General features: G+C 46.9%; 1 protein-coding gene across 1 annotated transcript in view; it reads left to right on the top strand.

Annotated features, from left to right (window-relative positions):
- Positions 1–20,052, top strand: part of BUD13 (BUD13 homolog) — a 340,704-nt gene that overhangs the window by 60,792 nt on the left and 259,860 nt on the right. The window contains exon 2 of the mRNA XM_069614500.1: positions 14,699–14,789. Coding sequence (XP_069470601.1) covers positions 14,699–14,789 — 91 coding nt within the window. The remainder of the gene's footprint in view (positions 1–14,698; positions 14,790–20,052) is intronic.

The following is a 20,052-nucleotide window of genomic DNA, read 5'->3' as shown; positions in this document are numbered from 1 at the left end:
TGGAACTCTCTCCTACCTGAAATGCTCTGGATCCCATCCATGATAGTTCTTAGAAAGGAATGTAAGGGCTTTTTTAGAAATAGCTCCTTCCTAAGTCCTATGCTCCACAGTCTGCTCTTTTGTATATCGCTGAACTGAAGAATTCTTTCTCTCTACTTCTCGTTCTCACTCTTCCTCCCGCTGTCCTTCTCGCACTTGCTGTCCTTCCCTCGCTCTTTGTCTCATGATCTTTCTTGATTGCATTTGCTATCAGTCCTCCACTTCTAGTGCTCTCACCCCTATGCCATAGGTTCTTCACTAGAATCTCCCTGTTTACATGTTTTCACTGAATTGCTTATGTTTGCCCCCTCTTGTGCAAATGAATGCTATTTTCTATAGCTCGTTTTGTATGCTTCAGCTTATTCGCTTGCATACCCATCTGAGGATTCACACTCTTCAAATACTGTAAGCTACGCCTGCTCTCTTAACCCTTTCATGCTGTCGGACGTCTGTCTGCATTCACCACTCATCAGAGAGATGGCCCTTGTATGCAGTTATATTATTGTTTTCTTCCTTTTTCCAGGCAACCCCTTTCAACAGTTGCAAAAGGTTGAGGAATGCCCACTAGATGCAAACACCAGTGGTGGAATTCCTCAACCATCTCCAGCATGGGGTCTGTCATGGATTCACATGCTCATGAATATTCCCCGTCGTCAGGCTGGGAATCCTCGGTAAAGAAAAAACCAGTATCAGTTTCGTTTCTGATCTGTCTTTCGTAGTAGTAACCAATCACTGATCTCTGCGTCATACTGACCACAGCCAATGACTGCCCTTTACCTAAGCCCCGCCTCTGGCAGCCATCTTCAGATTTTTACCGCACGTTCAAGTGTTGGGATCCTCGTGCTATTGCTCTTGAGCGTTAGTGCTATTTTTTCACGTTTTTTCGGTCAAAAGAGCCTCAAGCTCCACCGTTTCTTCATCCGATCAACGGGGACCCGTGTCGGATTCGTCTATGCCCCTCAAGGGTGAAGATTTCGTCGAGCCACGCTTTTGGAGGACTCCAGAAGTTTCTCAGGCCCATCTCGGACATGGCCCAGGAGAAGGGAAGCTCGACGCCCGGAAAGCTGTGCAGGGTCTGCCCTGAATGCCAGCTTCAGAATGTCTTTAAGGCGGACGAACACTCCTTTTGTCTTTACTGCCTACATGAGGACAAGTCGCACGTGGAGAAGGACTGTGCGTTTTTGCGGCAATATGTCGGAGCGGACCATGAAGGACCGCCATCAACGTCTCACCAACTGGCTGGAAGGGAAGAGCCCGTCAGGCGAGAAGAAGAAGAAGAAATCCGAGCGGTCTTCTAAGACCTTTGAGGACGCCCTGGCGACGGGGGTCCAACACAAGGCCAAGAACGCGAGTCCGCTGGCACTGGGAGCGCCGAACGGTCGGGCTCTACGGGCGCCAGGCAGGGCGCATCCTCCCCGGCACCATCAACCACGAGCCAACGCTCTGGTTCGGGTAAGAGGAAGGCCGAGCACCGGGCGAAGCTCCTGGAGAGGCCCCGGTCGAGCTCTAAGGCCCCATCGGAGGGAGAGCGAGGCAGTGATCCTCCCCCCAAGGAGAAGGCGGTGAGCACACCTAAGGTGGTGAAAGCCTTAATCCATCCGGCCAAGGCCTCTATCGAGACAGTCGCGGCGGCTCTGGCTCAGCCTGTGGAGGCTACACCAGTGGTGGCGACCTCGGGGCTCTGAGTCTCCCTGCCACCGCGGAGGGAGTCCTCTTTTATGCCCATCGACAGGACCCCCGTGAAACCTCCGGCGGAGAAGAAAAAGGGGGAGCAGGAGGTCGTCGTGGCTTCGGCCTCAACCTCTGAGGAAGAGCTGATCGAAGTCTTAAGCCACGGCGTTGGCGTGGAAGAAGACCAGCCCGTCGGGAGGGACCCCGACGTAGGAGACGACGATAACGTCGAGGGTGCCGACGGGGCCCCTGACCGCCCGTCAGACCTCCCCTCAACCAGTGGCGCAAGACAACTCGGCGGCCATTTTGTTGGCTATACAGTCCTTATGCTCGGAGATAAGGACGAGACTGCCTTTACCACCAGCGGAGGAACCGCTCCCGAGGGGGGACCCGGAGCCAGGCCCTTCTGGGAGCCCTCCCCCTAAGAGAAGAAGGATTCATCCTCCACCTTCTTTTCAGCCATCGCGCCCTGTTCAGCCCTCCTCCCCGTCCACGACTCGTGGGGATGATACAGGGACTGACACGGCCGCGACGGGTACGGACGATGAGGTTTACGACGAGGATCTGCCGTCGTCACCTCCCACCCGGGCTTCCCCGCCCGACGAGATTGGATCGTTTCACTCCATGATCGCCAGGGCATCCGAGCTTTTCCAGCTCTGCCCGGAAGAGAAGAAGAAGGAAGGTTTCCTTTATCAACGGCGCGAAGCCAAGAGGAAGACGGTCCTCTCCGTACCTCTACTGGACGATATTTGGGATGAGGGCCTCGCCCTCCTCAAGAACCCATCCGCGACGCCGGCTAGAAGGGATCGGTACGAGAAGAAGTACCGGGTCCCGGACGCGGCCCCCTTGTGCCTTCGGGCACAGCCGACTCCGGACTCGCTCGTCTCTGCGGCGGCCAGGAAGAAAGCGGGGGGGGCGCGGCCTCTACGTCGACCTCCCCGCCGGACGGCGAGGGAAAGAAATTGGATACGATGGGACGCAGGGTCATCTCGTCTGCAGCGACGACGATTAAGGCGGCCAACACCTTGGCTATCGTAGCCCGCTACGACAGGGAGTTGTGGTACAAACTGGCCCCCCTGCTGGACTTCCTACCGGACGACAAGAGGGCGGATGCCCTAGAGATCTTGCAGGAAGGAGAGGTGGCGTTGGACCACGCCATAACGATTGCGACGGACATCGCTGACACTGGATTTCGCCTGTTGGGCAACGGCGTGTGCCTTAGGCGGCGTGGATGGCTCAAGGCTACTGACTTCCGTCAGGACATGCAGACCAGAGTCTTGGACATGCCGTTCGACGGAAACAACCTGTTTGGGAAAACAGTGGACGATTCCCTTCAAGCCATCAAGGCAGACACGGAGACGGCCCGGGCTCTTGGGGTTCTCCAGCAACGGCGGCCGCCCTTTCGGAGCAGCGGAGGCAAACAGGGTGCCTCCAAAGGTTCCGGCGGCGGATTTTCCACCTACCGTCAAGCGGCCCGTTCGTCGTCGCAGGAAGCTTACAGGGGACGAGGCAAGTCAGGCGGGCCCCGCCGTCGTCGCCAAGGAGGTCAAGGCGGCAAAGCCTCGTCGAAGCAGAACTGAACCGGCCGTGGGGTCGGGCCCCCACCGAAGCACCCCGGTGGGAGGCCGGCTGGCGAGCTTCGTCAGCGTGTGGGAGTCCATCTCCACCGACAGTTGGGTGCTGGACGCCCTAGCCCAGGGTCACGCGCTCGAGTTTCTAAAGAGGTGCCCGCGCGTCCCCCCCTGTGGCCAGGAAAGAACATCACGTCCCTCAACTTCTCTTGGAGGGTAAAGGCGATGCTCAAGAAGGGCGCCATCGAGCTCGTCCCAAAGAGGCTTCGGGGCTCCGGAGTTTACTCAAGATACTTCCTCGTGAAGAAGAAGACGGGAGGATGGCGTCCCATCCTGGACCTACGACGACTGAACAAATTCATCAAGGCACGGAAGTTCCGGATGGTCACCCTCCAACACGTCCTGGGTCAGCTGGAGGAGGGCGATTTCCTGTCGTCGTTGGATTTGGAGGATGCCTACTTCCATATTCCCATCCTAAAGGGACACCGAAAGTTTCTCAGGTCCGTGGTCCAAGGGCGGCACTATCAGTTCAGAGCCCTTCCCTTCGGACTGAGGTCGGCACCCAGGGTGTTCACCAAGTGCCTCGCACCAGTGGCGGCGCAGCTGCGCCGAGAGGGGATCCACGTCTACCCCTACCTGGACGACTGGCTCATCCGAGCGAAGACGAAGGAGCTCGCCGTGGAGCACACGGCAAGGACCGTCCAACTTCTCACGGAGCTGGGATTCTCCATAAACTACGCCAAGTCCCACCTGGTGCCCGTGCAAGACGCACTCTTTCTGGGAGCGACGCTCGACACAGTGTCGCTTCTGGCCTCTCCGTCGGAGGAAAGGACGAGGGCCATTTTGGGCAAGGTGCAGCGGATGCTGGTTGCGGACGCGGCCAGAGTGTGGTCCATCAAGTCCCTCCTCGGAATGATGTCTTCTTGCATTTACCTCATCCCCCTGTGCAGGCTCCGGATGCGCCCGTTGCAGGAGTTCCTGGACGCGCGCTGGATCCAGACGACGGGCAGCTTCGAGGAGAGGATCACACTCGACGAGAGTTTCCGACGAGCGATCCGGTGGTGGGGCACCCGCGCGCATCTGACGGCGGGCATGGACTTCCAGACCCCCGACCACCAGGAGACAGTGACCACGGATGCCTCCCTGGAAGGGTGGGGAGCGCACACCGAAAATCTGCACGCGAGAGGCCTTTGGCTCCCGACGGAGAAGTCCCTCCATATCAACGTCCTGGAGCCCCGTGCAGTGTTTTGGGCCCTCAGGTCCTTCCTTCCGTCCCTCAAGGGCAAGGTGGTGAGGATCTTCACCGACAACACCACCACCCATGTTCTACATCAGGAAACAGAGCAGAACCAGGTCCCCAGCCCTGTCCAGGGAGGCGCAGGATCTGTGGCATTGGGCCGTCACCCAAGGGATGTTTCTGGTGCCGTTTCATCTGGCAGGGATAAAAAACACCATTGCCGACTCACTCAGCAGGGAGCTGCGCTCGTGCCACGAGTGGGAACTACGACAGGATCTAGTGGACCGCCTCTTCCGACGGTGGGGCACACCCCAGAAAGATCTGTTCGCGACGGCGACGAACTCCAAGTGCCGGAGGTTCGCCAGCAGGTTTCCCCAGCAGAGGAGCATGGGCGATGCTTTCTCGTTCCCCTTGGAGGGCCTGTTTCTATACGCGTTCCCTCCGTTGCCATTGCTGATCCGGCTCATCAACCAGCTCAAGCGGTCACGGTGCAGGATGATCCTCGTCGCACCTGCGTGGCCGAGGCAGATATGGTTCCCGGACCTTCTGGACTTGTCAGCGTCACCGTCAATCAAGCTGCCAGTGGACGCGGATCTTCTCTCCAGGGAAGGTGGCGCCATCCTCCATCACAACCCGAAGTCGCTGAACTTGCAGGCCTGGCTCCTGCAGCGTTAGAGTTTGGAGGATACGACATACCGGCCGACTGCAGAGAGGTTCTTGCAAAGGCCAGGGCGTCCTCAACTCTTAAATGCTACGGACACAAATGGAAGAGGTTCTCTGTCTGGTGCCACGCACAGAAGATTAACCATCTACGGATTACGGCTCCCCAAGTACTGCCGTACCTACTGACGCTGGCCAAAGCTGGACTGGCGCACGCGTCCATCAAGATTCATCTTGCTGCGATCTCCCGATACACCAGAACCACGGGCCTGACGTCTTTGTGGTCTCATCGTCTGGTGAAAGAGTTCATGAAGGGACTGTTCAGATCGTTCCCGCCGGTGAAGGCTCCGGCCCCGGCGTGGGAGCTCAACGTGGTGCTGACCAAGCTCATGGGACCTCCGTTCGAGCCTCTGCACTCGGCTCCGTTGAAGTTCTTGTCGTGGAAAACAGCGTTTCTTGTGGCCATCACCTCCGCACGACGGGTGGGAGAGATCCAGGCCCTTTCCTGCAAGGCCCCGTACATGACTTTTCACGACACAAGGGTAGTGCTCAGGACGCACCCCTCCTTCATGCTCAAGGTGCCGTCGGACTTCCACCTCAACGAACCCTTGGTGTTGCCTGTTTTCTTCCCGTCGCCTTCGTCGCCGGCTGAAAGGACTTTGCACTCGCTGGATGTGGCTAGAGCGCTGAAGTTCTACGTGGACCGCACAAAGTGTTTTCGGAAGACGTCACAACTCTTTGTGAACTTTGGACCTGTCAATCAGGTGAAGGCTCTCTCGAAGGCTTCCATTTCCAGATGGCTCTCCGGCTGTATCATGTACTGTCATCGGTTGGCAAACCGACCGCTGCCTGGCCGTCCGAGAGCCCATTCCACCAGAGCGATCGCAGCTACCACGGCGTTCCTATCTGGTGTGCCCTTGCTGGACATCTGCAGGGCTGCTACGTGGAGGTCGACGCACACCTTCACGAAATTCTACTGCGTCGATCGGGATTCCAGGGAGGAGTCCAGGGTCGGCCAAGCAGTGCTGCGCAACCTGTTTGCCTAAGGTGAGCCTGGTGAGGAGGTAAGATTTGCTTAATGTTGAGTTTGATGTAATGCTTAATGTTGAGCCTTTGCCACCTCCCGTGGTTGTGCATGTGTGTACTGCTATGTATTCTTTATTCATGAGCATGTGAATCCATGCCAGACCCCATGCTGGAGAAGGAACAAGTTACTTACCTGTAACTGTTGTTCTCCAGCATGGGTCTGGCATGGATTCACATGCGAACCCTCCCGCCTACCCCTCTGCGGCTCTTCACTTGGTCATACTGCCACTTCACGCGCTACCAAATCTGAAGATGGCTGCCAGAGGCGGGGCTTAGGTAGAGGGCAGTCATTGGCTGTGGTCAGTATGACGCAGAGATCAGTGATTGGTTACTACTACAAAAGACAGATCAGAAACGAAACTGATACCGGTTTTTTCTTTACCGAGGATTCCCAGCCTGACGACGGGGAATATTCATGAGCATGTGAATCCATGCCAGACCCATGCTGGATAACAACAGTTACAGGTAAGTAACTTGTTCCTTATGCAACTCTTCCAGCCTTTAATGTGTGCGTCTGTTCCCTGTGTAATGTGGTTAGCTTATTGCTTGCATCTTTACCCCTTTTTGCCATAAAATGCCTGTATGCAGCAACACCCTCCACCCTATTTCACATTTGCTGGCTGGTAATTCTTGCCTGCTTCCTCCTTGCTAGTCACCCTCCTCTCCAGAGTTCTGTTAGCACCTGGCTTGCATTCCCCAAACCCTATGTACCTCACCACCCTCCTCTCGGCTTAATTCTTTCCTTCATTGCCCACTCTCCAAAAGACACCACTGATGTTTGGTCTATCAAAATTCAAAATGTTTCCCTGTGTTTTCTATGTAGACTGTATACTTTAATTTGTTTCCATTGATGGTAGCATATTTATTACCTACTGTACATTGATTTGGGGCCTTCAAATATTTACTGTATTAATAAATAAGGGGTGTATTGCCCTGTCTGTGCTTGTCTCTCCTTGATTTAAATTCTTTTGTCTTTTTTCTTTGATGTCAAATCAGTTTTATTGATATGTTTAAACATTACAATTAAATAATAAATAAGTTGGTTACATAGATTTCATAAAACTTGTTCCTAAAATCGAGAAAACATTTTTTATGGATAAAATTAATTGTAGTTAAATCAATTATATTTCAAAGTAATGCTTATAAAATTGAAAATATTAGCAAAATGCGATAAGACTGACGGGGGAGAGGAACAAGACAAACTTGGATACAAAAAAGGAAAGAAGAGGAAATAGGGGGCTAGCACAATTTGAAGTAAGATTAGTATTTTACATTAAGTATGATGTAAAGGTATTCCATTTGGTACTCAATTTGGGTAGGTTTTTACAAGACAAAGCATACATTTATTCAATTCTATGGAAAGAACAAATGAAATTCCACCAAAGATTGTATGTCAGTTTTTGTGAATTTTTGCAGTTTGAGGCAATAAGATGAAAGGCAATATCAACACAAAAATTAAACCAATCAGACAAGGGGATAGAAGTCATAAAAGGATTCACTAAAACACCAATCATTAAATTGGATAACGTTAATGGTTCTTGAAATGAAAACCTATTTTGTAAACAGCTCCACATTTTCTCCCAAAAGGAAAAGACAAATTTACACTTGAATATAGTATGAATGAAATCAGTTGATGGGGATTGACAAGATCAGCATACATTTGGGATAGTATTGGACATTTTTGATATACTGAGTGGTGTTAGGTAAGCTCTATGTAGAATGAAATAGTGTGATTGTGTTAGGTTAGCAGCAGCAGACGTGGAAAAACATTGTTCCCATATCTTTACCAAATATCTGATGAAATTTGCAGATCCCAATTATTTAATTCCCATTGTGTAGTAGTGTTAGAGGTTGGACAGTTACATTGTTTGGGTTGATTGAGAATTGAATAGAGTTTAGAAGCTTTAGTGAAAGAAGAAACATAATCTTCTATTTATTTAATTTATTTATGTATTTATTGGTCATTTGTTAGGCACTTTTACAATTAGAAAAACTGTGTCAAAGCCCCCCACAGGGCAAACAGGTGGGGAAAGGGGAAGGTAGACAATGAATTACAGCAAGATAAATAAATCTATATATTTAGAAGAGGTGTTTTGCCAATAAGAGGGAATAGATTTTATAATTAAGTTCACAAAGGTGGTATAAGTCTTGTGGTCAGAAAGATTGAGTTTGAAACGAGCACATACTTGAGGGTGGGGGTTGGGGGGTATAAGCTAATTATTAAGAAAAAGTTGTGGAACCAGGAGGATTCCAACAGAATACCATCTTTACAGCACATCATATTTAGGTCTGAACGGGAAGCATTGGTTGAACCATAAGAAGGCATTGGAGGCATCTTGATTAATGAACAAGCAAGATAATAGGCTATTTCAAACATTTTTGAAGGAATGTAAAAAAGGGAGTTTTTTAATACCAGCCCATGAAGATGTCTGAAGGAAATGAGACAGCTATACATTTAGATTATAATTTGATCCAGGTAGGGGCATCTGTCAAATTAGGTTTGTTGAATTGAAATGAGGATTTGTCATAGTAAAAAGGTTCTCTGATATTTGGGAAAATCTGGGAACTTCTTTTTATTTGCTTTGCGTTTATTAAAAGCAGTTCTGGGAGTTTTATTATTCCAAAGACAGTTAGACAAAAGAATATCAATTTTCTTAAAAAAGGTAGTTGATAGGAATAAAGAAATAATAGAAAGGTAATAAAGGATAATAGGTCTGAGTGTCATTTTGGGAGTCTAGGCGACCCCACAAGGACAGAAATAGAGGAGCCAATTGTTGATAAATTTCTTTATTTTTTCTGAAATATTTTGTTTTGAAGTTAGGGTAGAAGTAATATATTGAGCTATAGGGATGCCCAGATATTTTATAGATGGTATGCACCATTTCATTCTATATAAGGGGATATTAAACCTTATGCAAGAGTTGGTTAATGGCAACATTTCTGATTTATCAATATTTAGTATGTAGCCGGAGACTCTAGAAAATTGATCAATACAAGCCATACGCACTGGGATAGAGGTGGAGAGTTCAGATAAATGAAGATGAATGTCATCCGCATAGGCAGAGAATTTGGTGGGGATTTCTTTTATAGTAATTCCCTTGATATTGCCATCACAAGTAATACTTTGAAAGGAGGGTTCTAGAGCTAGGATAAATAGTAGGGAAAAAGGGCAGCCTTGACTAGTTCTGTGAGATATGGGAAACGATTGAGGAAAGGAATTATTTAAAAATAGCCTTGTAGATGGTGAAAAATAAAGAAGTGTAATGAATCTAGAGAATGTAGGGATAAATCCTTGCCATGATAAAGATTGAAACATAAATGGTCAATAGACTCGATTGAAAGCTTTCTCGGCATCAAGTGTGAGAAGGATAAAAGGGTCAGATGATTTCTGTGCATAAGAAAGAACATTAAAAAGAAGTCTAGTATTTGAAGAAGCATATCTACCTTAATAAAGCTAGACTGATCCATATTAACAAGTTTAGGCATTATGGCTTCTAGGCTGTTGGCAATACGTCTGGCAAGAATCTTAGATTTTGAATTTTTAAGAGAAATCAGTGATCATTTTTAACAAAAGAAGGCCTAGACTTTGACCAACATTTTAAAAGTGGTTAAATAACTCAAGGAGTTTAGGAGAAAGAATAACTGAAAAGGAGAGGTATAAATCAATAGGGAAGCCATCTGGCCCAGGAGCTTTACCAGTTTTAAGAACAAGAATCGATGTTTGAGTTTCTTGTAAAGATATAGGAGCATCTAAAAAGGAGAGATCAACAGGATTATCAGTAATTTTCTTGTGCAGAAAGGTGAGTATATTGTTAGAGTTGAGAGTAAAATTAAAAAAATGAATTAATTTGTTGCAGACTCCTAACTCTAGTACCATGTTGATTGATAATAGATGTAATAATAGTTTTTTCCTTTCTTTTTTTCAGATGGGAAGCTAATAACTTCTCAGATTTATTAGACCCACCATAAAACTTAGTTTTTGTTCTCAACATAGAAGAGCATGCTTTATTTGTATTATATTTGATAAACTCAATACGTTTTGAAAGGGGGGATTTAAAGGTAGCATCAGTGGGATGAATAAAATATGAGGATTCAAGTTGCTTATTTGAGTGAAGTAAGTCTTGAGACAGCTTACCAGTCTGTTTCTTTTTAAATGCAACAAATTGTATAATGAAATCTCGTAGGGTAGCTTCAAATGCGTCCCAATTATTGTGGACAGAGGTGTGAATTGGATTATTTTTTTATGAAAAATGTGGTACAGAAATCCTTAATCTGCTGAATAAAAGAAGGATCATTTGATATTAAAAAAATGTAACCTCCATCAAGAAGAAACATTAAGTTGGCTTTCCCATTCAAGAACCGTGAGAACTGGTGCATGATCAGATATAATAATAGGGCCAATTTCCGAATGCAGAATCTTAGAAGCAAGTGATAATGAATATATGATCAAGTCTAGACAAGGATTTATGTGGAGGGGAGAAAAAAGTGAATTCTTTCATAGTAGGGTGACAAAAGCGCCAAGTATCAATTGGAGTGAGATCATCTATGAAATGAATACATTGTTTATGTGATTTAGAATTCATTAATTTAGTATCAGATATTCGGTTGAATGTGAAGTCACAAATTTGGTTGCTGTCACTGCAAATAATAAGGCGATCGTAGTCTTTTTGAAAAAGGATTTGTTTTAAATAACTCCAAAAAGAAGGTTTGGGGGAGTTAGGACCATAAATATTAACAATAGTAACTGTCAAATTATTAATATTAGCTTCAAAAATCGACCACCATCCAGAACGTTCATGTTGTTTGCTTTTTAATTTAAACACAGTTCTTTTGTGGATAAGTATACTCGCTTCCACTTTTTCCCCAATTGCTGGCACATAAAATGCATGTTTAGCCCACAATCTAACTAGTTTGGTATTTTCTCTCGACCAAATCTAAATGCGTTTCTTGAATGCAGGAGAAGTTGGCTTTACTTTTCCCAATTATGGCTCAGAATTCTTTGTCTCTTTATAGTATTTTGCCCTTTGACATTACATGACATAACTTTAATACTCATTGCAATATATTCTTGGAATCATGATAGACAATGAAGCTTCCTAAACTGTAAACCAATCTGTACATTGCGTTGAATAAAGTAAGTAGTTGCAAAACCATTTGTGCTAGGAAAGACACTACACCATGAATGGATGGTTTTAGAGTACGCTAAGTTAAATTAGAGGGTAGGAAAAAGACAAAAGGGCAGGAAACACAACTAGAAAGGTGATACTCGTATTAATCCTTATTGAATGAAGAAACAGTATATGAACAATAAGAAAATGTGTCCACTGTAGATCTACAGCCAAATGGAGCTGGCTAAGTAAGAAGATTAACACAATGGCTCCGTTTGGCTGTAGATCTGGTTCTGTCTCTGTTTTCTGAGCTATCGAAAGAATTTGAAGGCGGATTATGATCAAAACTACACCTAGAATGATGTGTTACCAAATTTGAAATTATTACGACTGGATCAGTTGTGAACATGAAGTGGTTTGTGCAGGCCCAGGCCTGTTGTCGATGAAGAGAAGACTTAGCGTTGAATGAAGTGTCCATATCATAAGATTGAAGAGATTTTATCAGAACATATAACTCATCAGGATCCAAGTATTCTTTGGTGATGCCATGAGGTGGAGTGATAAGCATTCTTGCGGGTTCCAGTAGGCCATATTTAATGTCCAGATTCTTCAAAAATCTTTTTCTTTTGTCCTGGGTGGTTTTTGTGAAATCTAGAGGAATAAATATTTTATTCCATGAAAAGTTAGAGGAGATTTTTTGAGCTACATGAGGATTTGTTGTGCTTGTTGATGACGCATCGCATAGGCAATGAGTGGTCTTGGGGATAAGCTGTTGCTGGTAAAACGTGGTTTCATTCTGAGAGGAGGAGAGAATGATATATTCAAAAGTTTACAAAGCCACTCTGTTAAGAATTTAATGGGGTCATTCTGCTCTGAATTTTCTGGCACTACATGAATTCAGATATGATCTCTCCTATTTCTATCCTCTGAATTGGAAATTTCTGACTCTAAATGGAGATGTTTTTGATGCATATGCTCGAGACCCTCCATTCTATCTTCAGTAAAAGATACATGCTCCTCAACTTCAGTTAATCTTGAATTGATTGTTTTAATTTCATTTTTGAAACCCTTAAAGTCATTCTGTCGAGTCAAGGATCTGGAATCTAGAACTGATATGGATGACTGAGTAGTGGAGAGCTCAATTACAAAAATGTCCAGACCTTTATTGATAGAAGTGAGATTAATTGAGGAATTGGAATAACTGTGATCCGCAATGTCTGGTGTCGTGGAAAATATAATTGCACTTTAACCAGGCAAGAGCAGTAAAAATGAGTATGAAGTGAATAATTTCTATGGGTAGTACTAGTATGTCCCTGGGTATCAGTAGCCAGCAGGCCTAAGCAAGTAAAAGCACCCATGAACTCTTGTAATGCGTCAGGCTGTTCCCTCAGGGGATTCAGCTGAGTAGCTGAGTGAAGTGCGTAGATGCATGGTGGTCAGTAACAAAGTAACATACAGCAAAGGCAAAGGAGCTCACCAATGTTCAGTTGGCAACTAATCCAGCTGCTGCACTGTAGTATGAGTTTTTGTCAGTTGTCAAGCCTTCAAGCTGTCACCGCCGCCTTAAACACGAGTTGAAGTGCAGACACATTGAAAGCACACAGAGATAGGGAAAAATTATACAGGAACGTGCCCTAGCCAAGACAATGAGTGTGAGGCAGAAGTCGAGATACATTTAGCACATTATGGACCTAATTAATGTATTTGTTCATCTCCGCCAGGCGAGCTCACAGGCTATGCGTCCATACTGCTTGGTCGCAAACCACACCCTCCCTTGGTTGTCTTTTTTTGAATCGCTGTTTGGGTCTGGTTGACTCGCTGCATTGGTTTCCATGACGCTGCTTGGTATCATTTGCCACTTTGCTCATTTGCTGCATTAATGGAAATTAGTACCCGGAGGGTGGGGTGTGGCAGCCTCCCAGCCAATGAGGAGGCTCGGAATGGGGCAATTACCACATGTTAATCTCCCTGCTCCAAGCCTGCTCACTGCTGGATGCTGCCATCTTCTCCCGCTGGGGAATCAGATAATGGCTCCCCTTCCCCTCCACAGATTCCTCCCTTCCCTCCGCTTACTTGCTTTTTCACTCCTCTTCATTGTAGTCCTTTCTCCTGTTTCCATGGCAGCCATTTTTTTTGTTTACTTCTTTTTTTACTATTTACAATCGCTGTCTTGGAAAGGGAGAACAGACTACGTTCGCCCTTCCTTGGCAGACATTTTCTTTGTTTGCTTCCTTGGCGGCCATCTTTTTTGTTTACTTTTATTTTGCTATTTACAATGGCCACCATGGAAAGGGAAATGGGACTACAGTCCCTTCTCCTTTTCCATGGTGGCCATTTACTTGTTTACTTTTTTTTGCTATTTATAATTGCCACCATGGAAAAGGAGAACGGACTACGTTCGCCCGTCCTTGGTGGGCATTTTTTTTTTCTGTTGCAAAAATGAGCTTTTTGCAACAGGATAAAAAGGCTTTAAGTACCCCGGTGTTATGGACCGGGGTACTAATAGCAATAAGCCCCACTTCAGATAATGCCTCCCCATGCTCGGCACTTATTGCTTAAGTGTTAGGGTTTACGCAGTTGTTTGGAGATGCACCTTCACTGCAAAGGCACAACATCGTTGTGACGTGCCGAATAGACACAATGTAACTGGTGTTATGCTGTTATGTTGGAAGTGCTTGTCGACGCAACACCAAAAAAGGGCCTCTAGGCACTGAGAGGGAAGCAGATGTAAAGTGAGGATTAAGTCATTTAAAAAAAGCCAGGTTTTAAGAAGTGTTCTAAAGTGTAGATTGTTCTGGGTGAGTCTGAGATGGATTAGGATGTTTTTGCAGAGCTATATAGTTGAGCAAGAAAAAAAAGCTTTATCCAAGGCGGGACCTGCGAAATCACGGGACAACCAAGACATGTTCTTTGTTGGATCTAAGAGGGTGGGAGCAATGGTACCTCTGCAAATGAATCCGAAGAAATAAAGGGACCTCTTCAAACAGGGCCTAAAGGGCTATTTTTAAAACCTTGTAATCCTATTAGTTTTTCAACTGGCAGCCAGTAAACTGATCTTATTACCAGAGAGGACTTGGGGTACATTTGTACCTGTTGTTTGGGTTTGACCAAATATATTTAGGTAACTGGTTTATTTTGGGACTTGTAAAACTGATGTGAACTACGATTCTAAGGTTTAGAAATGAGTGGCACAGTCAGGACTTAGTATGCAGTGTGTTTTGTCGTGGTCATCTGAGAATATGCTGCCTGGTGCTCCAGCCCTGTTTTGTACAGTTGAATTGTGGATTACTTTCCAATGTAACATTCTTCTTCTCATTTTTTCACAGCATGCGCATTGTGGATGACGACGACGTGGGATGGAAAGATCCTCCCAGCAAACATAATGATGCCATGTACGAGGAGGAGGATTTACCTGTGGTGAGCGCAAGAGACCATCTCCGTCCAGGGCATTCCTGCGTTTAAGAGTAGAGAACTTGTTAATGTATTAAACCATTAGAAGGAATTTTCAGATGTATGGAAGATTGCATGCCTCAGTCTACATTCAGGATGTCTTGCGCAATAGACTCAGTCCCCCAAAATGCCATTGATCTCTTGGGACATGTTTTTTCCCCTTAGACGATGAGCAGCTAAACTCTCATAAATGATTGTATTTGTTCAAAATGAAACTATTCTTTAACATCAGTTAGTGTCCTAATTTCGTGCTTTTGTATCCTGGAAACACCTAAGGGGAGTGAAAGTTGTAGCTATACTAAGTAGGCTACTCTCTGTCTTTACAAGGACAGTTGTGTTCTTGCAAAATTCCCATTATTGATGATTCTATTATGGATGTGTGCATATGTACGAATGCAGAATGTCCGACTTTAAAATCCTTTTCTCTTTAAATGATGCCACCTATCTCACAGTAACATGGCCTAAACAATGGTTTTTTGATCTGTACTTGCTGGCTATCTTTGAGAGATGTATTATTGTCAGAGGCACATTTTGAAGTGCTACTGAGCTAATATCGTAAACAGTGTTTCCCATTGAGGATTTTGAAATCCCTAGCTTCTTTTTGTGGCTTCATTCCGGGTGCGTTTCTCCGACAAGAAGCTACAGTTGGGGTCCGGGCACTGTGTAGTGTGGTGTGATTGTTGTGGGGAATAACAGATATTACAGTTGTTTTCCCCCAATCTTTCTTATTCTACATTTAAATGTGGCCCCACGTACTAGCAGGCAATGGACACTTGATCCTATAATTGCTAGCTCAATTTCTTCTTGGAACTCCGGCATCTGACGTCACTCAGTGTAGTGTTGAAAATCCATTGCTTTATTTGAATTTTTCTTTAGTGCTGGACCTACTCGAAGTGTCTTACATGGTTCAAATATTGAAAAGATGGGAGTTGGAAAAGAGAAGTTACAAAATGCTTTCAGGAAAGGATAGGAAGATTCGGATAGAAAAGTGATAGCAGTGGAGGAGGGTAGGATTATATGTGGGGAAACAGGTATGTTTTGAGGCTCTTTATGAATGTGGTGCTGGAGGATGCATTGTGTATGTGGTGTTCCATGCCCTGCGTTCCCAGTGGGCATATGCTTGTTTTTTGGTGTATGTGAGTTTGTAGAGTGGAATGTGTATAAGGTGTTAGCTGGCTTGTCTGGTGTTTGTTGTCATGAAGGTAAGATGGAGTTTTTTTAGATCCGATTTCTTTATTTAGTAGGCAAGCGTTTGCATGAGGGTATGTCCTTCACCTTCTTTGCATTCTGAGGCACTGCAGGGTTTTTCTAGACAGAGTGGGAAAAAGGTTCCCTTTCACCTACCCTTCTTTCTAGTGGTATACGAGATGACCGATGCATTTCCATGCCATATGACTGCCCCATACTCCTACGTCCCGTCCCCTTTCCTCCATACTTATGGGACATCTCTCCGTCCTGTGGGACGGGACCGGAGCACTTTGTAAAAAGCATACACATTTTTTTCCAAAATGTGTCTCTCCTCTCTTTCCTGCGCAGGGCCCGGCATGCGGCCGTAACCCCGCCCACCTTGGCTCCGCCCCGCGCATCGCCCATCAGTCCTTTTTTCCGCACGATCGGGGCCGGACGTATGTGCATCCTCGGAAGACTTTCTTCCCTTTTTCCCCTCTCTGGCTCTCGCTAGCGTTCGTTTACTAGTCTGTCTATGTCTTTTAAACTAGATTTTCCAGACTGTTCATTGTGTCAACGTCGCTTCGCGAGGGCGGATCCCCATCCTCTTTGTTTAGAGTGTTTGGGTCCGGAACACCGTTGGGACTCCTGTTTTTACTGTGACTCCCTTTCGGTCCGGGCACTTCAACGCCGGTTGGAGCGGTGGGAGGAGGTGTTCGGACGGACTCCTCTTTTGCATTTTCAGGCGTTCATCGACGAGAAGAAAAAATGCCCGGTAAGTTCTTTACTTTTCAGAGCACCCCGGCCGGGGGATACCTTTCCGGGTTCCTCTCGAGCAGGGAGGGGCGTTGATCGCTCTGTTACTGTGGTTCGCCCTGAGGTGCCTGTCGGGCCTAATAATTCTACCGGAGTTTTCTCCGAGGGTCTCCGTAAGGGGCCTGTGTCCACCAGAGTACTCTCCGAGGCCCCTCTGTTAAGACGGATTTCTGAACTCTGTCCTGGAGGGGCAGAGGTTCAGAAGGCCAGCCTAGTTTCTTGGAACAGGGTAACCTCTGGACAAGCCAGACCAATCAGGGTAGCGATCGTGGCGGTCAAGACTAGGTCTCAAGAGGGGTGAGGGTGACTGAAAGCCCGTAATGAGCACACAAAGCAAGGACACTTACAAATTACTCCAAGCAGGTGTTATATTAAAAATATATACACATTTATTACAAGGCCTTTGTAACATTGACCGTAGCGAGAAATCACAATAAAACTCAAGTAAACCAACACATACCAAACCAATACAATATATATACAAATACAAACGAGTCTAACGAGTTAGACGCACGAAATGTGTAGACCACCTAGATGGGGAGGAAAACAGGCAGTGCGAATAATAATTAGACCCAGTCTGCCTTCAGAGGCACCTAACTAAAAGGAAGTCCTAGCCCTACGAAGAGTGGAGCCTTGTGCTCAAAAGTACCTGCACATGCTGGTGCCAACGGGCAAAAAGGGGAGTCTCTTCGAGGGAATCGGGCAGTTTAGTTCGGTGAACAAATGAAGATGAACAGAGCCCCGCGACTCAAGCGCAGCCTCCACTGTGGGCAGAAGCAGAGCGCGAGTACGGAAAGGCGTGCTGTTAGACACAGCGGGGAAAAGCTATGGGCTCCTGCAGGAGGGCGACCAGTTCCTAGCGATGCTACTCACCGGTCCCCGATGCAAGCAGACCCAGGCTTCTCCGCGTCAGTTTCAGTGCTGGCAGGCTCAGATACGAGCAGGGGACGTCTTGGGGTTGTGTAGATTCCGCAGCAGCAGAAGTTGAGTTGAGGGCGTCCCAAACGCAGTGAACCCGCACAGTTTGTTACCACAGCAGGGCAACGAAGCGGCCGTGTGTATTTCAGCCAAATGTACACTGCTCACTTCAGACCTGGGAATGCCAAGTGTACGAATTGTGTGAGAGTGACAAGGACTCGTAATACAACACAACCTGACGGCGGTTACAGTGCAAGACTCCTGGGTAGGCTGGTCAGTCTGCTGGATGGCCCAGAGACACTTCCGAAGGCTTACGTGCAGGAGATGGTGAAGATGCCGAGAATAGTTGTTCCCACTATTCCAAGGGTCGAAGTACCAGTACAGGCCTTCTCGTTCGATCAGAGGTAGAAAGGGTTTCACCAAGCGACAGCAGGGCAGAGGAGCAGTCCTTCATCGGGTCACCAGCGATTCCTCGGTTCAGCCTCGTGGTTGCAGGATACTTGGCTCCTGTATTCCTTTGTTCGTGAGAACTCAGGAGATCGACATTGGTAGTGGCATTTCCAGCCCCCTCTTATCCACGGTTCCCTTTGCGCCAAAACAAAGGGGACCCAATGGGAGATTTGCTCATAAAACACTCACACCATATGTGGACCTTATCATGGACCACGGGGGTCCCAGGAATTCACACCACCCTAGACTCTCTGGCGCCCAGGATGTGTATTGGGACCAGACATCCCAGCCCCCATCCTGGAAGCACACACCAGGCCTGTAGAAGCCCGCAAAAGCATCTGTGTTTCGCGGGAAAGTACATGCCCAAATAAGGAAGGCCCCGGGTCGGCTCGACCTGGGGGAGGTCAAGGAGGCAAGACGGTCAGCGGACAGGACAAAGAGCTTCGTGGTCTGGCCATTTTGGAAGCCAGGCCACCATTTTGGGCTAAGCGCGAGAAACACCCTTAAATCGCCAAAAGGTGCTCAAAAACACAAGAAACGATCGCTGCCACCAATCCCGTCCGTGATTCACTTGCACCGTTCATTTACAATCCAAAGAGAGTATCTATGGCCTGTAGAAGACTAGAGACCCAAGAGAGCAGTAACTTAGCTTACAGTGCCCTCTTGTGCCATGTTGCGCGAAAGCTGCAACATGATAAAGAAACTACGGAAAACAACGTGTGCCGGTACTGACTGTCTTAAGGGCATGTCAGTTTCCCCGTAAGAATGGAGCGAAAGCCCAGAAAGCCCAGAGGAGTGCGGCAGAAGGCTGCACTTTTCTGGCAAAGTCTAGATCCTGGTGGAAACGGTGTCCGGACATTTCAGCGAAAAAAATTTGTCGACAGGACATTTGGTCGACGTAATTTCGTCGAAAACTAAATGGTCGAATTTTTTCTTTTATTTATATATATATATATTTTTTCAAGGTTGTAGTTTAGTGAAAAAAAGGTTTTTTTAGAAAAAAAAGCGGGTTGGGGGGGACCCCCTCTTAAAAAAAAAAAAAAAAGGGGTTAAAAAAAAATAAATACATTCGACCATTTGGTTTTCCACCAAATTGGTTCGACCATTTGTCCAGTCGACCAATTTTTTTCGATCAAATATCTGATAACCGGTGGAAACAACAGCAAAAAGTTTAGGGGTTGCCACATGGAAGGAAAATTACCCACAATTAGGAAATCTTTCCTAACGCCCTCCTGTGGTGGCTGTCTGTAGACCCAGTTCTACTGAGTCGTGGGGTACCGGAGCTTGCTCTGAAGCCGCTCTTTCGGCTTCCCTCAAAAACAAAACCGGGGTTCGCCCCGAGGTCTTGACTGGGCTTGAGGTTTACCGAACGGATGTTCGAGGCCCGTGCCGAAAAGGCTTCTACCGGGCCTAGGTCCGAGGTCCCTCGTACAGAGGCTAAGGATACCAACAGTTCTGAGGGGCCGGGCAAGGCCCTGTCGGTGAAAGCGCACCGTTCCCGCTCTTGTGGTGACACCAGATCTGTTGAGGGGGCAAAGAAGAAAGTTTCTTCTTTTGCCGACAGTGCCGAGGCCCTTCCTTCGAAAGCTCAGTTGGCGGTTGGCATGTCGCAGAAACATTCCAGGCCTCAATGTACCGGCTCTGCCGAGGTTCCTTACGTTAAGGCTAAAATTAAGACCCCTGACCCATCAACGGGGACCCCTGCCTCACTTCCTCACGTGCTGCAGTTCCCCTCAGATGAGGACAAAATGGCGGCCGTTCCCGCCACGACCACGGTGGCCATTTTAGGTACTACCCCTACAACTACGCCATGTAGGGTTCTGTCCTTCGGGTGAACCTAAGGTCCCTTGTGCGCATCCTTACCGGCCGGTTTATGATT

Source organism: Ambystoma mexicanum, chromosome 9, assembly GCF_040938575.1.
Source record: "Ambystoma mexicanum isolate Mex_15411 chromosome 9, UKY_AmexF1_1, whole genome shotgun sequence".
NCBI classification, from domain to species: domain Eukaryota; kingdom Metazoa; phylum Chordata; class Amphibia; order Caudata; family Ambystomatidae; genus Ambystoma; species Ambystoma mexicanum.
Note: the sequence above shows the minus strand (reverse complement) of the source record. Positions and strands in the feature narration are given on the sequence as shown.